Source organism: Hippocampus guttulatus, chromosome 3 (assembly GCF_054856545.1).
Source record: "Hippocampus guttulatus isolate MCC_2025c chromosome 3, RoL_Hgut_1.0, whole genome shotgun sequence".
In the NCBI taxonomy this organism is placed as follows: Eukaryota; Metazoa; Chordata; class Actinopteri; order Syngnathiformes; family Syngnathidae; genus Hippocampus; species Hippocampus guttulatus.
In genome coordinates this window covers 28939132-28958948 of record NC_141263.1, presented here as the reverse complement: position 1 = coordinate 28958948, position 19817 = coordinate 28939132, and the positions used below count along the sequence as shown (strand labels likewise).

General features: G+C 45.1%; 5 protein-coding genes across 6 annotated transcripts; all 5 read left to right on the top strand.

Moving 5' to 3' along the window:
* Positions 1-641: 641 nt before the first annotated feature.
* LOC147208125 (uncharacterized) lies at positions 642-3929 on the top strand. Its single transcript, XM_086107998.1, has 2 exons — positions 642-1019; positions 1820-3929. The coding sequence occupies exons 1-2, from the start codon at positions 905-907 to the stop codon at positions 3601-3603; spliced, it is 1899 nt and encodes a 632-aa protein (XP_085964124.1). The 5' UTR covers positions 642-904; the 3' UTR covers positions 3604-3929.
* A 343-nt stretch (positions 3930-4272) lies between these two features.
* LOC147208124 (uncharacterized) lies at positions 4273-7000 on the top strand. The gene is made up of 2 exons (XM_086108008.1): positions 4273-4638; positions 5434-7000. Exons 1-2 carry the CDS (start codon positions 4524-4526, stop codon positions 6852-6854), a joined length of 1536 nt encoding a protein of 511 aa, XP_085964134.1. The 5' UTR covers positions 4273-4523; the 3' UTR covers positions 6855-7000.
* Positions 7001-7371: 371 nt separating this feature from the next.
* On the top strand, positions 7372-10442 carry LOC147208123 (uncharacterized). Its single transcript, XM_086108012.1, has 2 exons — positions 7372-7738; positions 8871-10442. Exons 1-2 carry the CDS (start codon positions 7624-7626, stop codon positions 10283-10285), a joined length of 1530 nt encoding a protein of 509 aa, XP_085964138.1. The 5' UTR covers positions 7372-7623; the 3' UTR covers positions 10286-10442.
* Positions 10443-11482: 1040 nt separating this feature from the next.
* LOC147208122 (uncharacterized) lies at positions 11483-14444 on the top strand. Its single transcript, XM_086108037.1, has 2 exons — positions 11483-11945; positions 12803-14444. Exons 1-2 carry the CDS (start codon positions 11831-11833, stop codon positions 13795-13797), a joined length of 1110 nt encoding a protein of 369 aa, XP_085964163.1. The 5' UTR covers positions 11483-11830; the 3' UTR covers positions 13798-14444.
* A 171-nt stretch (positions 14445-14615) lies between these two features.
* LOC147208121 (uncharacterized) lies at positions 14616-19479 on the top strand. Of its 2 annotated transcripts, XM_086108027.1 has the most exons (4): positions 14616-14874; positions 14958-15021; positions 15838-15966; positions 17238-19479. In XM_086108027.1, the coding sequence occupies exons 3-4, from the start codon at positions 15861-15863 to the stop codon at positions 18314-18316; spliced, it is 1185 nt and encodes a 394-aa protein (XP_085964153.1). In that variant the 5' UTR covers positions 14616-14874; positions 14958-15021; positions 15838-15860; the 3' UTR covers positions 18317-19479. The 2 variants fall into 2 exon arrangements, with proteins under 2 accessions (XP_085964153.1, XP_085964152.1); XM_086108026.1 differs by having other exon boundaries at positions 14616-15021.
* Positions 19480-19817: the final 338 nt, after the last annotated feature.

Sequence of the window (19817 nt, the reverse complement as noted above, 5' to 3'; positions counted from 1 at the left end):
GTATTTCTCGAGCACTTTCGAACGACCACCGCTGTACACAAAGCGCTGTTCGTGGAGCAAAAAAACATTCATACAACAACAAACAATACATTACTAACGGAGACGGTAGAAAGCACAAAAACAGCCTAACTCAAAATCGAGTCTCATGCGGTGTCAAAAGCCAAAGAAAGAGGACGACTTTGAAAGATGGGCGGCGAGGGGGCTTTATCGCAAGGAGGGGGAGTGGCCACGGAAAAGGCTCCAGCCCCTCGGGGCCTCCGTTCGCTTGGTTCTTGGTAACTCAATTAAGGTCTGGTCTGCAGACCTGAGGCAGCGGGCGGGGGCGGAGGAGCTCAGAGAGCTAAGGTGGAGCGAGGCCCTTTGAAGATTTGAAAACAGCGAATCGAATCTGAAAAAAAGAACTCTCAAATGTGTAGGGAGCCAGTGAAAAATGACAGAAGAGGAATTATGTGCTCCCTCTTATCTAGCTATTTGCTAGCTAGCTATCTCTGTATCTTTTAGTTCGGGTTTAATACGATATTCCGACTATACTCAATGCTCAGGCACTGACTACTTAGTTTGACTTAGTGCGCTAGCCGTAGCGCATTTTCAAAATGAGTCGACCGGCTGCGCATGCGCACTACGGGTTATGTTGGCTCGGGACACAGGCCGCAGATCTTGTCTCGGACACGGGCACGTGCTTCACGAAAACGTTCTTCTCGGATTCCTGTTCACCGGACAGCCTATAACTGGACTCCAATAGACCAAATTTGAGCTTTGTGTTCCTGAAAACTCGCCGGGGTGCACGTCGAAGCTTCTCTGGCGAAGTTCGCTTGCTTCTCCGCGAACAAAGAGACTCGTGTGGTCGGAACACGTCGCGAAGAAGAGATCAAGTGAATGTAAATTGCTGAGCTTGTCGCGGGAAATGTGTGCAAGAAAGACGGCAGAGCACAAGGAGGAACTTTGTCCAACCAAGGAGGACGTCGAGCCGCAACGTCACTTTTGCAAGTTGGAACCTCGAGTTGTCTTACCAAGAGCGGGTTGGTTCACTTCTTCCTCTCGAACTAACAAATGCTTGATATGATTTAAACTTTCTTGTGTTGTATGGAAACCCTGTTGGCATTTTAGTGACATTTAGTAGGACGACATTGTCATGTGTCTCCTCATGATGACGTGCTCAGCGGGGGCGCTCCTCGTGAGTCAGCCTCGCAGACGCTTTGGGATGAAAGGGTCACGAGGCTCGAAATAAGGGCTTTCGCATCGCAATCTGCGAGCCAACATTCACTTTTGCACGCCATTAAAATCTATTGAAGAGCCAAGCTGAGATTAAGTACTGCATATAAGATACATTTCTGACAAATATCGTTTTCACAAAGGGTTGGAAAAGCCATGTCAATTGTTGAGCTCATCTAAGTTTGACATGTCACGTGGCGCTTTTCCAATCGCCCGCTTCCAGACCGAGACTTGGGCCCGAGCGATCGCTTTTCCATGACGTTTTTTTCAGGGCCGAGCGGTCACAATAGCACCGCTTCTCGGAACCATTTCGGATGTTGTTCAAAAGGACCGTCTGGAGCTGAGTGGGGCCGTGTCGTCACTGGCCACTTTTTGTGTTGTCACCTCGGGTGTGATGCGGGCTTGGCCCCCCGCGTGCATATCCGATGTTGCTCATCGTTCCAAGGAACGCTCAGGGACTTCGTGTGAATGCTCAGACGCACGGACAATGAGGAGCAACATGGGATACAATAACGCGCAACGTTGAACGGCAAAGTCACAACATCAGACTTGACTGAGCATAGCTTGACCTTAACAACCCCTGGGTTTGTTTTCTCCCGCCCTGCAGACCTCAAAGAAGAAGATCTTGGACCTGAACAGCGGCAGCTAGAATCGCCCCAAACTAAAGAGGAGGAGGCGCGAGAGGGCCCTCGCGTTAAAGAAGAAGAGCAGGAAGATGAAGTCAGCAAGTTTCCATGGACTGGAGTCAATGTGAAGAGTGACGAAGCTGATGGAGACCAAGATGGAAGATCCCACTCGGACGGGCTCTTGGCTCCACTTTCTGACGGAGACGGCGTCACGTCACAGTCTTCTGACACGGAGGATGACGACGTTGACAAACAGTCCAAAGGTGATCTGACGTGTCATGCGCGCAACAGACGACTGAAATGTTCCCAGCGTGGCAAAACTTTTGTCAGTCAGTCAACACTGTCAACATACACCAGGACACACACAGGGGAGAAACGCTTTGCCTGTTCAGTTTGTGGTAAAACGTTTTCTCGGAATACAACTTTAACAAGCCACACCAGAACACACACGGGGGAGAAACGCTTTGTCTGCTCAGTTTGTGGGAAACGATTTTCTCGGAATACAACTTTAACAAGCCACACCAGAACACATACTGGGGAAAAACCTTTTGCCTGCTCAGTTTGTGGTCAAAGATTCTCTGAAAAGGGAAATTTAACCAAACACAAAATTACTCACACTGGTGAGAAACCTTTTATCTGCTCAGTGTGTGGTAAAACGTTTACATATAAACAGGATTTAACAAGGCATTCAAGAAGACACACTGGGGAGAAACGCTTTGCCTGCCCAGCTTGTGGGGAAAGATTTGTTCAGAAAGCAGATTTAACCCGGCACACGGTAACGCACACTGGAGAAAAACCTTTTGCCTGTTCAGGTTGTGACAAAGGGTTTTTTACAAAAGGTGACTTAAAGAAGCACACAAGAACGCACACTGGGGAAAAACCCTTTGCCTGCTCAGTGTGTGGGAAAAGATTCTTTCAGAAAGCAGATTTAGCAAGGCACACAATAACACACAGTGGAGAAAAACCTTTTGCCTGTTCCATTTGTGGTAAAGCATTTTATCTAAATAAAGAGCTAACAAGGCACACAATGAGTCACACCGGAGAAAAACCTTTTGCCTGTTCAGGCTGTGATAAAGGTTTTTTTACAAAGGGTGACTTGAAAAAACACACGAGAACACACACTGGGGAAAAACCCTTTGCCTGTTCAATTTGCGGAACAAGATTCAGACATAAGGGACTTTTGAACGTGCACAGAAGAATGCACACTGGAGAAAAACCTTTTGCCTGCTCCGTTTGCGGAACAAGATTCACTCGAAAGAGACTTTTGATAACACACTCAAGTGTGCACACTGGAGAAAATCCTTTCGCTTGCTCAGTTTGTGGTAAAACCTTCACCAGAAAAGAAAATTTAACGAGGCATACAAGGACTCACACTGGGGAAAAACCTTTTGCCTGCTCAGTTTGTGGTAAAACTTTCTCTACAAGGGAATATTTAACGAGGCACACAAGAACACACTCTGGAGGAAAACCTTTTGCCTGCTCAAATTGTGGGAAGACATTCCGGGCAAAGGCAGATTTAACAAGGCACACGAGAGCACACTCTGGAGAAAAACCTTTTGCCTGCTCAGTTTGTAGTAAAAGCTTCACTCGAAAGGAAAATTTAACAAAGCATGGAAGAGAACACTCTGGAGAAACACCTTTTGCTTTTTCGGTTTGTGGTCAAACCTTTGCTAGAAGAGATTCTTCTTCAAAGCACACAAGAAGGCGCACTTTGGAGAAAAAACGTTTGCCTGCTTTGTTTTTGGGAAAAGATGAAATCAAATGACAAATGCATTTAAGAAAAACTACAATTCTAAACATCTTGTCCTCATTTGTTCGAGAATGGGCAATTCCAAAACCAATGAAAACATTTTTGTCTCTATATCATGTTTTGCATTGTTGTACAAACACTTTGCATTAGTACGATCTTTGAATGATTTCAAAAGCAATCTTTTCAAAATCCCTTCGCTGTACGATCTTTTCATCTCTTCACAGGGCTACTTTTTATTTCTTTACTTTGCTTTGAAATGTCTTGAAGTGTTTTGTTTTAATGTGCTTTTGGGTGTTTTGGTTTTGATTGTGTGAAGCATATTTAGTTGTCTCGTGTATGAAATGTGCTGTACGAATAAAGCTGCCTTGGCTCAAGAGATTTCTTTCATTTTAGAATGGCGCTCGTACCTGGCAGGTGAAGTCCGCAAGCAAGACTTGACGGCAACAATACTCGCTGTCATGCGATGACGTAACTTAGGACAAGTGGAGTCAAATTCTTTTTGACAAGGATCTTTATATCAAACATTAAAATCAATCAGTTGTTGTTCATGTTAAAACAACACTGCGAATTATGCGACATACTCAGGCACTCAGGACGTATTTTGATTTAGTGTGGTCGCCGTAGTCAACTATCCAAGATGGCCGACCTACCGCACATGCGCAGTACAAGTTGTGTTGACTCGGACGCAGATCTTGTCTCGGACGCGGGCCTCACGAAAACGTTCTTCGCGGATTTCTGTTCACCGGACAGCATCGCGATATTATTGGACTCCAAGACTAAATTTGAGCTTCGTGTCCTGGCAACCTCGCCCGGGTGCACGTCGAAGCTTCTCCGGTGAAGTTTGCTTGCTCTCCGCTAACAAAGAGACACGTGGGGTCGGAACACGTCGCTAAGAAGAGATAAGTGAGTGTAAATTGCTGAGCTTGTCGCGGGAAATGTGTGCAAGAAAGACGGCCGAGTACAAGGAGGAACTTTGTCCAACCAACGAGGACGTCGAGCCACAACTTCACCTTTGCAAGTTGGAACCTCGAGTTGTCTTACCAAGAGCGGGTTGGTTCACTTCTTCCTCTCGAACCAAAAAATGCTTGATATGATTTAAACTTTCTTGTGTTTTATGGAAACCTTTTTTGGCCTTTTACTGACATTTAGTAGGACGACATTGACAGCGAGTCATGTGTCTCCTCATGATGACGTGCTCAGCGGGGGCGCTCCTCGTGAGTCAGCGTTGCAGAACTTTTGGGATGAAAGGGTCACAAGGCTTGAAATAAGCGCTTTAGCATTGCATTTTGCGAGCCAACATTCACATTTTGCACCCAAATAAAATCTGTTGAAGAGCCAAACTGAGATTAATTCCTGCAAATAAGCTACATTTCTGACAAATATCGTTTTCACAAAGGGTTGGAGAAGCCATGTCAATTGTTGAGCTCATCTAAGTTTGACATGTCACGTGGCGCTTTTCCAATCGCCCGCTTCCAGACCGAGACTTGGCCCCGAGCGATCGCTTTTCCATGACGTTTTTTTCAGGGCCGAGCGGTCACAATAGCACCGCTTCTCGGAACCATTTCGGATGTTGTTCAAAAGGACCGTCTGGAGCTGAGTGGGGCCGTGTCGTCACTGGCCACTTCTTTTGTTGTCACCTCGGGTATGATGCAGGCTTGCCCCCCCCGCGTGCAAATCCGATGTTGCTCATCGTTCCAAGGAATGCTCAGGGACTTCGTGTGAATGCTCAGACGCACGGACAATGAGGAGCAACATGGGATACAATAACGCGCAACGTTGAACGGCAAAGTCACAACATCAGCTTGACCTTAACAACCCCTGGGTTTGTTTTCTCCCGCCCTGCAGACCTCAAAGAAGAAGTTCTTGGACCTGAGCAGCAGGAGCTAGAATCGCCCCAAACTAGAGAGGAGGAGGTGCGAGAGGGCCCTCGCGTTAAAGAAGAAGAGCAGGAAGATGAAGTCAGCAAGTTTCCATGGACTGGAGTCAATGTGAAGAGTGACGAAGCTGATGGAGACCAAGATGGAAGATCCCACTCGGACGGGCTCTTGGCTCCACTTTCTGACGGAGACGGCGTCACGTCACAGTCTTCTGACACGGAGGATGACGACGATGACGAACAGTCCAAAGGTGATCTGACGTGTCATGCGCGCAACAGACGACTGAAATGTTCCCAGCGTGGCAAAACTTTTGTCAGTAAGTCAACACTGAGAACACACACCAGGACACACACGGGGGGGAAACGCTTTGTCTGCTCAGTTTGTGGTAAAACATTTACTCGGAATACAACTTTAACAAGCCACACCAGAACACATACTGGGGAAAAACCTTTTGCCTGCTCCGTTTGTGGTCAAAGATTCTCTGAAAAGGGAAATTTAACCAAACACAAAATTACTCACACTGGTGAAAAACCTTTTATCTGCTCAGTGTGTGGTAAAACGTTTACATATAAAAAGGATTTAACAAGGCATTCAAGAAGACACACTGGGGAGAAACGCTTTGCCTGCTCTGTTTGTGGAAAAAAATTTGTTCAGAAAGCTGATTTAACAAGGCACACGGTAACGCACACAGGAGAAAAACCTTTTGCCTGTTCAATTTGTGGTAAAACATTTTATATCAATAAAGATTTAATAAGGCACACAACAACTCACACCGGAGAAAAACATTTTGCCTGCTCAGTTTGTGGGAAAAGATTCTTTCAGAAAGCAGATTTAGCAAGGCACACAATAAGACACACCGGAGAAAAACCTTTTGCCTGTTCAGTATGTGGTAAAGCATTCTTTATAAATAAAGAGTTAACAAGACACATAATGACTCACTCCGGAGAAAAGCCTTTTGCCTGTTCAGGTTGTGATAAAGGGTTTTTTACAAAGGGTGACTTGAAAAAACACACGAGAACACACACTGGGGAAAAACCCTTTGTCTGTTCAATTTGTGGAACAAGATTCAGACATAAGGGGCATTTGAACGCACACAGAAGAACACACACCGGAGAAAAACCTTTTGCCTGCTCCGTTTGCGGAACAAGATTCACCCGAAAGAGACTTTTGATAACACACACAAGAGTGCACACTGGAGAAAATCCTTTCGCTTGTTCAGTTTGTGATAAAACCTACACTAGAAAGGAAAATTTAACGAGACACACGAGAGCACACTCTGGAGAAAAACCTTTTGCCTGCATAGTTTGTGGTAAAAGCTTCACTCGAAAGGAAAATTTAACAAGGCATCGACGAGAACACTCTGGAGAAACACCTTTTAAAATAAAATAAAGCAAGGAGTAGCTTATGTTTGTTTTGTTCGCTGCTGCAGTTACTACTCACTATATTTGTTATTATAGAGCATGTTTGATTGTTGTTGGTTGAAGTTTAATATTGTTGCTTGTTTATTGTTTGGAGCCTTTTTAAATGTTCAATAAAATATGTAAAAACCCTTTTCATTGCTTGATAATTGTTGCTATTTGCAGTCGGTAGAGTGCAATATTTAGTTCACCAAGTCATTTTTCCAAATGTATGCTAAATTTGTCATAAATATTTCAAAGAAAAACTAAAGTTAAAAGAGCCGTTTGAGAGCCAAAGAGAGCCGACTCTTTTCACTGAGCCGATCCAAATGAACCTGACCCTCGAAAAGAGCCGAAAATCCCATCACTATTTGCCGTCGAATGCAATTATCCAATCGGAGCGCATTGGGCAGAGACGTAAAACAAATTTTGTCCTATTGTCATTGCCGTAGCACGGGAACAATGATGGCCGACCTGTTGCGCATGCGCATTGTCGATGGTGTAGACTCCGCAGAGGGAGTTCTTGGTCACGCGCTTCGCGAAATCATTCTTTTCGAATTACTGCTGAGCGGACGAAAGACTCGACACGGCACACGCATCTCCATTTCGCCCGACTAAAACAGAATACGTTTGATTTTCCTGTCCGGACTAACTCGTCAGTGTGCACGCCGACGCGTCTTTCCCTCACTTAGCTTGCTAGCGGCGAACAAAGTGACGAGTTTGCTCGCGCCGCGTCGCTCCGAGTGTTCCGTGTTGTGGAAATGTGCGCCAGGAAGGCAGCAAAGTACAAAGAGGAACCTTGCGGAACGGAAGAGGACATCGAGCCACAACGTCACATTTGCAAGTTGGAACCTCAACTTTTCTTACTCGGAGCTGGTTTGTTCACTTCTTCCTCTCACTTATTCGCCGCAGGCTTAACTTTACCAATGATATCCCGATGTTTATTTTTCATGGGATCCTTGTTCGCGTTTTACTTCCATTGAATGTTACCGTATCGGCGTTCCAAGAACTTGTGCCCGGTGGATCTGATGGTGTCTCCTCACGATGACGCGGCCCCGGGTGGCGTAGTTAGTCGTCATTGCAGAAGTTTCGGGATCAAAGAAGTGCAGGTCACAACGCTCAAAATAAGCGCTTTCACGCCCGAGTCAAAATTCATATTTTACACCTCATTAAAATACATGAAATAGCTCAGCTGAGAAGAGTAGATTTTCCATTTTCCGACTGGCTGGCTAAATGCATGCACGTTAAATAGACACTTGGATGGGCTGAACATAACAAGTCTGTTTGTAATCATGATGTCAGTCTTAAAATTCACCCACCTAAAAGAATCTGTAGTTATTTAAGTTTGTTTGTTTTTTGATGACCAAAGCCAGAGAGATTGGCATGCTCCCTTTTGGTACCTGGCTTTTTTTTTTAAATCCAAATCTGCATTTCTTCATGTACAAGTACGGACGTGAAAGACTCACTGCGTAAACAAGCACATGGAACATGCTAGGCGAACGGTAGACCTTCCTACTGGAATCTGTAATTCTTCAACAAGGCGGAATTTCGCGAAAAAGTGTTTGATACAGTATTGGGGCATCCAGAGGTTGGTTATTGCGGTCGCTGCAATGCATATGTCAGGGTCCCTTTAATGACAACTTACTAAACCTTTGTGCGTTCTTTGGCAGAAAATAATCATACAGCAGCAAGTCTGCAAACTAAAGCAACAATTTAAAAAAAAATGGCCGCAAGTAAATTTGACGTCCTTCCAATGACCTTGCAGTGGCCTGGCGATAATTACATGAAGTTCGGCACCAGACAATGCAGCCAAAAATGCTGCAATAATAGCCAAGGACCCTCTCTGCATTTTACTGCCTGGCATATTTCTGTCCAATAGCTTCATCACAAACGCAGGCAGGTTAGGCATGTCAGACTTTTCAGAGACAATAATATGCGACATCAAGGTGACTCAGCAAAGCTAGCAATCCATGCGAATCTCTTTCTCTTTTTTTTTTTTGTCCAACAGATGTCAGTGAAGAGTATTTCCATCATGAGGAGCAGGAGCCAGAGTCCACCCACATTAAACAGGAGGAAAAGTCAAAGGCCACGCACATTAAGGAAGAGGAGGATGAGAATGCAATGAGCAAGTCTCCGTTGAATGGTGTCAGTGTGAAGAGTGAAGGAGCCGATGGAGGATTCCAACCGGACGGCCTTTTAGCTCCCCTTTCAGAAGGTGACGACATCACGTCACACTCTTGTGACAGTGACGACCATGATGATGATGACGATGATGATGGGCCCTCGAAAGGTCATATGACTGGCAACCGACGAGTGAAATGTTCTCAGTGTGACAAAATGTTTCTCAACAAGTCGTCCTTGAAAGTACACTCAAGGACACACACTGGAGAAAAACCTTTTGCCTGCTCGGTGTGTGATCGAAGATACTCCTGGAAGGGACATTTAACAAGGCACACAAGAACACACACTGGGGAAAAACCTTTTTCCTGCTCAGTTTGTGGTAAAACATTTTCTGTCAAGACAAGTTTAACAACGCACATGAGAACACACACTGGTGAGAAACCTTTTGCCTGCTTAGTTTGTGGGAAAACATTTTCTTTGAAAACAACTTTAACGATACACACCAGAACACACACTGGTGAGAAACCGTTTGTGTGCTCAGTTTGTGGTAAACCGTTTTCGATAAAAGGTGAATTAAAAAATCACACAAGAACACACACTGGGGAAAAACCTTTTGCCTGCTCAGTTTGTGGTAAACGGTTTAGTGTAAAAGGTCAATTGAAAAAACATACGAGAACACACACTGGGGAGAAACGTTTTGTTTGCTCCATTTGTGGCAAAGCATTTTACAGAAATTCGGACTTAAGAAGGCACACAAACACACACACTGGGGAAAAACCTTTTGCATGCTTGGTTTGTGGGCAAACATTTTCTCTGAAGACAAGTCTCATGACGCACACAAGGACACACACTGGGGAAAAACCTTTTGGCTGCTCAATTTGCGGGACAAGATTCACTCAAAACTCATCTTTAACAACTCACACAAGAACACACACTGGCGAGAAACCCTTTGCCTGTTCTGTTTGTGGTAAAACATTTTCTAGCAAAAAGGATTTGACAAGGCATGCAATAACACACACTGGAGAAAAACCTTTCGCTTGTTCATTATGTGGGAAAGGGTTCTCCACAAGAAGTGCCCTCAAGAAACACACAAAAACACACACTGGGGAAAAAAGCGTTGCCTGCTCACTTTGCGGTGCAAGATTTCGACATATGTCAAATTTAAAAGCGCACAGAAGAACGCACTCTGGAGAAAAACCTTTCGCCTGTTCTGTTTGCGGTAAAACCTTTGCTCGAAAGGACTATTTGACAAAGCACACAAGAACCCACACTCCAGGAGAGAACCTTTTGCCCACTTTGTGAAACAAGATTCATTCAAGCTAAGCGTTTGATAAAACACAAGAAAAAAACATATTTGTGTTCTGACTTTGTAGTAAGAAGACTGACTGATTATTGTCCCTCTTCGGATTTGCTCAGGAACTTTTCTAATTCTGTCCGATGAAATATTGCCTGAATGGATTGGAACTGCTCACTCAGCATACCTCTTTAAATAGTGTAACATTTTGGTACCTTAAGTGGGTGGATATTGCTAGTTTGTTTTTGTTTTTAAAAAGTGTTGGGGTTTTTTTTCACGACCTAACTTGTGAAAAGAAAACATTGTGTGGTGCTTTGATGATTGTTCTATTTTTCAATTACAATTGTCTTTTTAAAAAAAGTGGTGTAAACTTGATACGCTGCAGCTTCACGCTACGACCTTTTAGTTGCCTTTGCTTTCCTAAAGAAGTCTGCAGTATTGTTTTTTTTCCCACTGAAAGGTAATTTAATAAATATCAATCAATCAGCAGGTGATGGCATTGGACAAGTTCCTTTTATGAACCCGCGGTTTTGTCCACAGCAGTTGCAAAGCAATAAATGCATTTCATTCATTCATTTTCCTAACCGCTTTATCCTCGCTAGGGTCGCGGGGGTGCTGGAGCCTATCCCAGCTGTCTTCGGGCAGTAGGCGGGGTACACAGAGACGCCCGCAGTCACACGTGGGGACAATTTATAGTGTTCAATCAGCCTGCCATGCACGTTTTTGGAATGTGGGAGGAAACCGCAGGCCCATGCAAACTCCACACAGGGAGGCCGGAGCTGGGATTGAACCCGGTGCCTCTGCACTGTGAGGTCGACACACTAACCACTGGGCTACCGGGTCGCCCTATAAATGCATTTCTCAAAAACATTTGTTACATGCAACATAACATAGCAAGCAATACACCAACTAGAGAAAGTGAAAACAGTCAATTAAAACCCGAATCAATATTCGGTGCCATCCAAGCTTTGATTTCCTCTGGACAGGACAAAAGTGGTCTTGAAAGAGAACGCATTCTTTTTGCTCGGCGGGGCATCGATCTCGCGAGCGAGATCGATTTTTTTGGGGTCTTTTTTGAACAAGTCAAGGTTCCAGAAAACAAAACGAACAAGTTATTAATTCATGTACAGAACACAGAGAGATAACCGAAAAGAAGAGTCGGGGAATTTAAAACAAAAAGCGAGCGAGCTATCTATCCAGAGAGAAGGAGAGAGAGAAAAAAAATCGTCTTCACGTGGTTGGCCTGAAAGATGGCCGACGTGTTGCGCATGCGCACTGCCGATTGCGTAGTCTCGGCACCACGGAAAGTGGTCTCGGGCACTGAATTATTCTTCCTGAATGAGTCCCGCCCGTACTCGAGCCTCGGCATAGAACGTTCATTTCGAGTCACTTGGACTAGGACATCAGAGATGCAGTCGTGTCCGGATCAACTCTTCTGGGTGCACGCTGAAGCTAATCTGGCTAATGTAGCCAGCTAGCCGCTAATACTGAGACACGTTTTAGAAGCGACACATCGCTCAGAAGAGATCCAGTGAGCGTGAAGTGCTGGGAACATGTCTGCGAGAAAGACAGCAGGATACAAAGGGGAACTTTGTGGAACGGAAGAGGACATCAAGCCACAACGTCACCTTTGCCAGTTGGAACCTTGTCATGTCTTACACACAGCAGGTTTTCTTCACTTCATACACTTCGCTTGTTTTTGGTTTGAAATTTGAATGAACCTCTTGTCAGCATCCAAGGAAGGCTGGGATGGTAGTTATATTAAATGCTCTGTGAAAAAAAAGCTTCTTTTTTTTTTTTTACAGCTGTCGCTGTATACATAAATATGCGTTATATAAGAATGTATCGTATTTGAGTTACATTGAGCAGGACGGTATTGACATCCCAAATTTGTACTAGGTAGGTCTGATGGCATCGGTGAGGCTGGAATTGAACCTCTGCACTGTGAGGTCGACGCGCGAACCGCTCAAATACACATAAGATGTTTAATTTGGCCAATATGTGAACAATTACGGAGGTTTTGATTTTAAAGAGGTCAAAAATACCCCCTCCTTTCCAATTCAAAACAAGCAAATGGGCTGTGATCAAGAAGTGGATGCATTTCAGGCGACCGGAGGGGGTAAGGAAAACAACCGAAGTGGGTGAAAAAGGATGAAGAAGTCCAGGTGCACAAAAAAGACGCCAAATCAGAAAAATTTGGAACCATCAAACATTTTGTGGTCGTGTTATCCTCATCTGCATCGTACAAATTGGCTGTCATTTCGTTTACGTGACCTGAAATACCGACAACCCACAGCAAATTGGTCCACATAAGAGAGCAAGTTAAATTTCAACCCTTTTCGTGGATCGGAAATAAGTGGCCTAATAATCATCAAATCTTGAGAAGCAGAAGTTTTTCAGGATCGGCATGAAAAAAAAAGCATTGTCCATCCCGAATCGATTTCACATACGTCATCGAGGGCTCGGTGATCTTCAAAGGACGACTCGAGACAACTGGACCGTGTTTGCATTTTTGTGTCCTGCAGGCATCAGCGAAGAATATCTCCACCCTGAGCAGCAGGAGCCCGAGTCCGACCCAATGAAAGTGGAGGAGGAGACCGAGACGCCAGACATCAAAGAAGAAGAGCGGGAGGATGCAATCAGCAAGTTTCCATTGACTGCTGTCTCCGTGAAGGGCGAAGAAGCTGATGGAGGGCACCGCGCAGGAGCCCAATCGGACGGCCTCATCCCGCCGCTTTCAGACGGGGACGACGTGACGTCGCACTCTTCGGACACCGACGGCGATGAGCACTCCAAAGGTGATGCGACGCGTCGCGCTGGCAGTAGACGAGTGAAATGTGCTCAGTGTGACAAAACGTTTTTCAGCAAGTCAAACTTGAAAAAGCACAAAGTCACCCACACGGGCGAAAAGCCTTTTGCCTGCTCAGTTTGTGCCAAAAGATTTTCTCTCAACGACAGCTTAAAAAGACACACAAGAACACACACCGGAGAAAAACCTTTTGCCTGCTTAGTTTGTGCCAAAAGATTTACTCAAAGGTGGACTCTAACGGCTCACGCGAGAACACACACCGGGGAAAAACCTTTTGCCTGCTCGGTGTGCGGTAAACGGTTTTACGTGAAAGGCGAGTTAAAAAAGCACACAACAACGCACACTGGGGAGAAACGCTTTGTCTGCTCAGTTTGTGGAAAAACATTTTATCGAAACAAAGATTTAACGAGCCACGTAAGAACACACACCGGGGAAAAACCTTTTGCCTGCTCAGTTTGCGGTCAAACATTTCCTGTCAAGCAGAATCTAACAAGGCACTCAAGAACACACACCGGCGAGAGACCGTTTGCCTGCTCAGTTTGCGGTCAGACATTTTCGGGAAAGCAAAATTTAACAACGCACGCAAGAATACACACTGGCGAGAAACCTTTTGCCTGCTCAATTTGCGATAAAAGATTCTCCAGGAAGAGGCATTTGACAAGCCACAAAGGAAAACACACTGGTGAAAAACCGTTTGCCTGCTCCGTTTGAGGTCAAATATTTTCTAAGGATCCAGATTTAACAAGCCACCCAAAACTCTGGAGTTTTCTCCGCAGTATTTCTAAAGCGACAGGCCACAGACAAAAAAACTCACACGAGGGACTGAAACAATCATATCAAACTAAATATTAAAGTATCCATACAAAAGTTAAAAAAAACAGCTGTAAAGATACAACACTGTCTGCTGTGAACTCAGTAACATAAAAACCTTTTCGTCTCAAGCGGTAGGCGATGAAAGCAAGCGGTCTTTCTTCAGAGCAAAAGGAAAGAGGTGGCTCCATTCACAGAAATAAAAGCATAAACATCTTGACATCAGTTGTTCAGGAATGGGCAATTCCATAATTAATAAAAAAAAAAAACTTTTTCGTCTCTTTATCTTTTTTTTGTTGCATTGTTGGAGAAACACTTTGCATGGGTACTGAATGATTCCAAAAGTATTCTTTTCAAAATCCCTTCGCTGTTTGTTCTTTTCGTCTCCTTATAGGGCTACTTTTTGTATCTTTAACTTTGCTTTGAAATGTCTTGAAGTGGTTTTGTTTGAAAATGCCTTGAGGTGCTCCGCTTTTGGTTGTGTGAAGCACATTGAATTGTCTCACGTATGAAATGTGCGATACGAATAAAGCTGCCTTGGCACGAGATTTTTCTCTCATTTTATTTTGGAGCTCGTACCTGGCAGGTGAAGTCGACTACAATACCCGCTGCCATGCGATGACGTGATTTAGGACAAGCGGAGTCAAATTCTTTTGTCCTTGCCTCCGTTGTATTTTGACTTAGTAGAGTCGCCGTCGTACACGTTCAAAGATGGCCTAGCTGCTGCGCATGCGCACTACAGTTTGTGTTAGCTCCGCCGCAGATCTTGTAGCGCAAGCGCACGCGCTTCACGAAAACATTCTTCTCGGATTCCTGTTCACCGGACAGCATATAAATGGACTCCAATTGACACAAATTTGAGCTTTGTGTCCCGGAAAACTCGCCCGGGTGCACGTCGAAGCTTCTCTGGCTAATTCGCTTGCTCTCCGCTAACAAAGAGACTCGTGGGGTCGGGACACGTCACTAAGAAGAGATCGGGTGAGTGGCAATTGCTGGGCTTGTTGCTGGAAATGTGTGCAAGAAAGACGGCAGAGTACAATGAGGAACTTTGTCCAACCAAGGAGGACGTCGAGCCGCAACGTTTCCTGTGGACGTTCGTACCTCGAGTTGTCTTACCAAGAGCGGGTTGGTTCACTTCTTCCTCTCGAACTAACAAATTCTCGATCTTTTATGGTAGTCAAATGAATTATTTTGGCACCGATGACTGCATGTTCTCCTCATTCTTCAGATAAATAGATCGACATTGTGATCTAGTCAGTCATTCGGTTGTTATTTCAATTTACAATCGAAGTATCGATGTCGGGTTGAATGGGAAGCTATTTTAGAATGATACAAATTATTATTGTTATTTTTTACCGGCTATGATATCTCTGATGCAGACGGGCTTCCGTGTAAAAAGAAACAATAACTTCCACAAAATCTTCTCGAGTGCCCCCTTGTTTTCACACGCGATATCTGTCATGTCCTTGTTGATCGTAGTTGCTTAACTCATTCACTCCCAAAGACGTTTTTAAACGTCTTTTCAGACTTGGTCTAGAATTGGCTGGTACTGAATATGTTATTGCAATACGAGTGCAGCCTGTACTACCGGAGACAAATTCCTTGTGTCTTCTACATACTTGGCCCATCAAGATGATTCCGATTCTTTTGGTTGTTCCTTTCTTCTGGGTGTGCTCAAACTGTCGTTAACTCTTTTAAAAAAAAGTGTATGAGATCAATCTTGAGAAGCAGAAATTTTTTCAGTATCGGCTTGAAAAAAAATTCTGTTCCTGGCCCATTCAGGAGCACCGCAAAATAAACCCAAAAACCAACAACAGCGCAGCTTTGACGATCACAAGTACGTTGTTGAAATTGCGATTTCAGTCAGAAAACGATTTTTCGAAAGATGAAATTTGCCTTTGGCAAGCCTGCATTGGGTATTTGTCTTTTTGTGTCTTGTAGACAAGGAGCCCGAGTCCGCCCAAATGAAAGAGGAGCGGGAGACTGAGACGCCGCGCATAAAAGAGGAGGAGCAGGAGGGTCAAATCAGCAAGTCTCCGTTGACTGGTGTCTCTGTGAAGATTGAGCAAGGTGACGGAGGATCACAAACAGGCAGCCTCACACAGCCACTCTCAGGTGGCTTCACTGTCGTCAGACAGCGACGACGACGACTCGGGAGGTGACGTGGTGACGTGTCATGTTGTCAAGAGGCGGGTGAAGTGTTGTTAGTGTGCTAAAACCTTTTTCAAACAGTCAACCTTGAAAAGAGCACACACACGGGGGGGGGGCTTTTGCCTGCTCAGTATGCGGGAGAGTCAAAGGCCTGCTCCGACTGACCTAAAATTTGAAATTTCGTCTTGTGCCGTCACTCTCAACAAGTACGGCAAGTTTCATCCAAACCAAAATCCGCCTGGTTTAATTTTTCAGATTTTTTTTTTTTTTGGGGGGGGGGGCGGATTTGCCACGGAACGGTCCTCCTAGAGGTTGCGTCGAGGCACCTGCACTATTTGTTTGCTGCTGATGATATTTCACCGTTCTTCAATTTGTAACGATGGTGGCCAACTTCCAAAATTGGCCATTTCTGCACAAGACACCTTTGTGGTCATCGTCCCAAAGAATGGCGCCCCACTTTTTTTTTTCTTTTTTCTTTTTTGCCGGCTGTGTAGTAATGCCCGATAGCCCTCGAAGTCAGATTGAATTTGAAAGGAGGACACACCACACCGACCCCTTGGTTATGTTGACCCCACGAAAGCAGACTCGTGTTGGGCCGCGCGGCAAGGTTCGAGAGCCAACCCAAACCGGACACCAATCAACGTTTGACGCTCAGCCGCGTTGCCCCGACGACGCCGAAAGGACAGCCGTGAGAACTGCAAACCTCGTCTTTGTGTTCCCAATGCAACGGAAGGCCTACGCAATTGAAGTCGAACCCACCAAGTGCTGCTAATGCGTCTCACGTCTGCGTGCCTTGCCGTAGCGGTCGGAGAAAGAGTCAAAAGTGTGATTTCCAATATCTTATTTGTTGTTTGCATCAATCACAGTTGGATTGATTGCATTTTGAATTCAAGGATTCACGATGTGCTAAGTATAACCTTAAGATGTAGTGTCAAGGCTGGGACACCGGCTTAACTTCAACCCTTTTGAATTTATAATTTGGGTCTCATTCTTTCCTCCCCCTTTCTCAAAAATGACTTTCCCTTGTGCTGTGCTGTTTGGCGTGAAGTGAACGGAAATTAGAAGATGATAAACAACGTCTGCGACCTCGAGCATTGCCAAAACATTTTGGGAACAAAAATACGCAACGTCAAAGCCACCGGCCGAGACGTGACTGAGCAAAACATCAGCTCTGTGCTTGTGTTCCGCAGACCTCACAGGAGCAGATGTTGATCCTGAGCAGCAGGTGCCAGAGGAGGAAAAGCCAGAGACCCCACACACAAAAGAAGAGCAGCGGCAGGATGAAATCACCTTGTCTGCAGAAGAAGACGGCGGAGGGCCACAAGTGAACAGGCTCATTCCGCCACTTTCGGATGACGATGGCGTGACGTCACACTCGTCCGACACCGACGGACGCTCGAAAGGTGATCCGACGCGTCACCCTAGCGACAAACGGGTCAAATGTTCTCAGTGCGACAAAACGTTTGTCAACAAGTCATCCTTGAAAAGACACACGAGGACACACACCGGGGAGAAACCTTTTGCCTGCTCTGATTGCGGGAAAAGATTCTCTCTCAAGGCACATTTAAAAACCCACACCAGAACACACACTGGTGAGAAACCGTTTGTCTGCTCAGTGTGCGGTAAAGCATTTTATCGAAATGAAGATTTAACGAGGCACTCCAGAACACACACTGGGGAAAAACCTTTCGCCTGCTCCGTGTGCGCTAAATGGTTTTCGACAAAGGTCGAATTAAAAAAGCACTCGAGAACGCACACTGGGGAAAAACCTTTTGCCTGCTCGCTTTGCGCTCGAACGTTCTCTGTCAAGACCAGCTTAACGATGCACACGAGCACACACACTGGAGAAAAGCCTTTTGCCTGTTCCATATGCGCTAAAGGCTTTTCCACCAAAGTCGTCTTACGAACACATTTAAGAACACACACCGGAGAGAGACCTTTTGCCTGTTCGGTATGCGAGAAGGTGTTTTCCACAAACGGTCACTTAAAAACACACACGAGAACACACACTGGGGAAAAACCCTTTGCCTGTTCAGTGTGTAGCAAAGGGTTCTCGACGCAGGGTCACTTGAAAACGCACACAAGAACGCACACGGGAGAAAAACCTTTTGCCTGTTCGGTATGCAAGAAAGGCTTTTCGACCGGAGGGCACTTAAAAACACACACGAGAACGCACACTGGGGAAAAACCCTTTCCCTGCTCGGTTTGCGGCGCAAAATTCCGACTCAGGGGCCATTTAAAAGCGCACAGAGGAACGCACTCTGCTTAGTTTGTCACACTGAAGAAAAAAGTTTCACTTTGTTTAAAACAGCAGAGCCTCCAGCTGTCCACAAAGCACGGCCCGCCTCCACATGACGCCCTAAACTGTACCAGAGATGGATTTTTTGGATTTCTTTGTTTTCACTCTGGACATGTGCTCGAGGCTTGCACATGCATAGAACGTCACATTCTATTCCACCCTTCTGCAGTCTGTGCCCTATCTGAAAGCCATCCCTCCCCAAAAATACAACAACAGCAACTGTCGAATGTGTCGATTGGGGGAAGAGACAGCTGAACACGTATTGCTAGATTGTCCCGCCATTCGGCCAAAAACACGAGCAAACCTGACGACGCCGGAGCAAATGGCGGGGGAACCCAAACTTGCTTACAGGGTTTGGGAGGGATGGCGCAAGAAACTGGAGGGAGAGCTGCAACAAAATAATTAATCTCAACAAACCCAGATGGAAGATTGCTCAAACTCAGTTCCTGGAGGGCCGCTGTCCTGCATGTTTTCCAAGTCTCCCTGATGCGACACAGCTGATTCAAATAATCAGATCATCAGCAAGCTCTGCGGAAGCCTGACATTGAACCTGTTCATTTGAATCAGGTGTGATGCAACAGGGAGACGTGGAAAACATGCAGGACAGCGGCCCTCCAGGAACTGAGTTTGAGACCCGTGCCCAACAACAACAGCAACAACAGAAAAACCCTCATCCTGGACACACCTGTGTCAAATAAAACGGAAATACGGTGAAACCCCTCTACAATGAAACCTACATGGGCGAAATCCCCCCTAGTGTGAAAAAATATTCATACATTAAAACCATTTCCACTTTTCTGATTTCGTATAACGCAACAGGGGGATTTTTTGTTTTGTGTGGCTTTTTGGCAAACAATAAATGTTTACCTTTGGATACCTTTCCCACTGAACATTCGGCAAGCATCCTCGCTGCCCATCTTCAAAACCCTCCTCAAAACTCACTTGTATTCTTTGGCATTCGACTCAGCATGACTTAGATTTGTTCTTGGTTTTACTGTTTGGTGCTTTCTACCGCCTTTATTACCGATTTGTCTTACTGTTTATTGTGCATGTTAAATTGCTCCATGTACAGCACTTTGTATGCAGCGATGGCTGTTTGAAAGTGCTCCAGAAATACACTTGACTTGACTTGACTTGACCTTTGCCATCGTTGCTGTTTTTGTTACAGACTGACCTGGGGTGGGGGGGGGGGGGTGATTTGGCCCTCAAAGGAAAAGATTTGGTTATCCCTGCGATAGGGACTTTAAAAATATATATTTCAAATATTTCAGTAGGGAAAAAATATTGTACGTAACTTTCACGCACATACACAAATACAACAATACAATACATACAATACATGTTGATTTATATAGCGCTTTCACAACAGTGGCAGCTGTAACAAAGCGCTTAACAAAACAGTTAATATAAAGTAAAATAATAAACACAACACATACCATAAAACACGGTATGCAGTCCTAACCACTTTTCC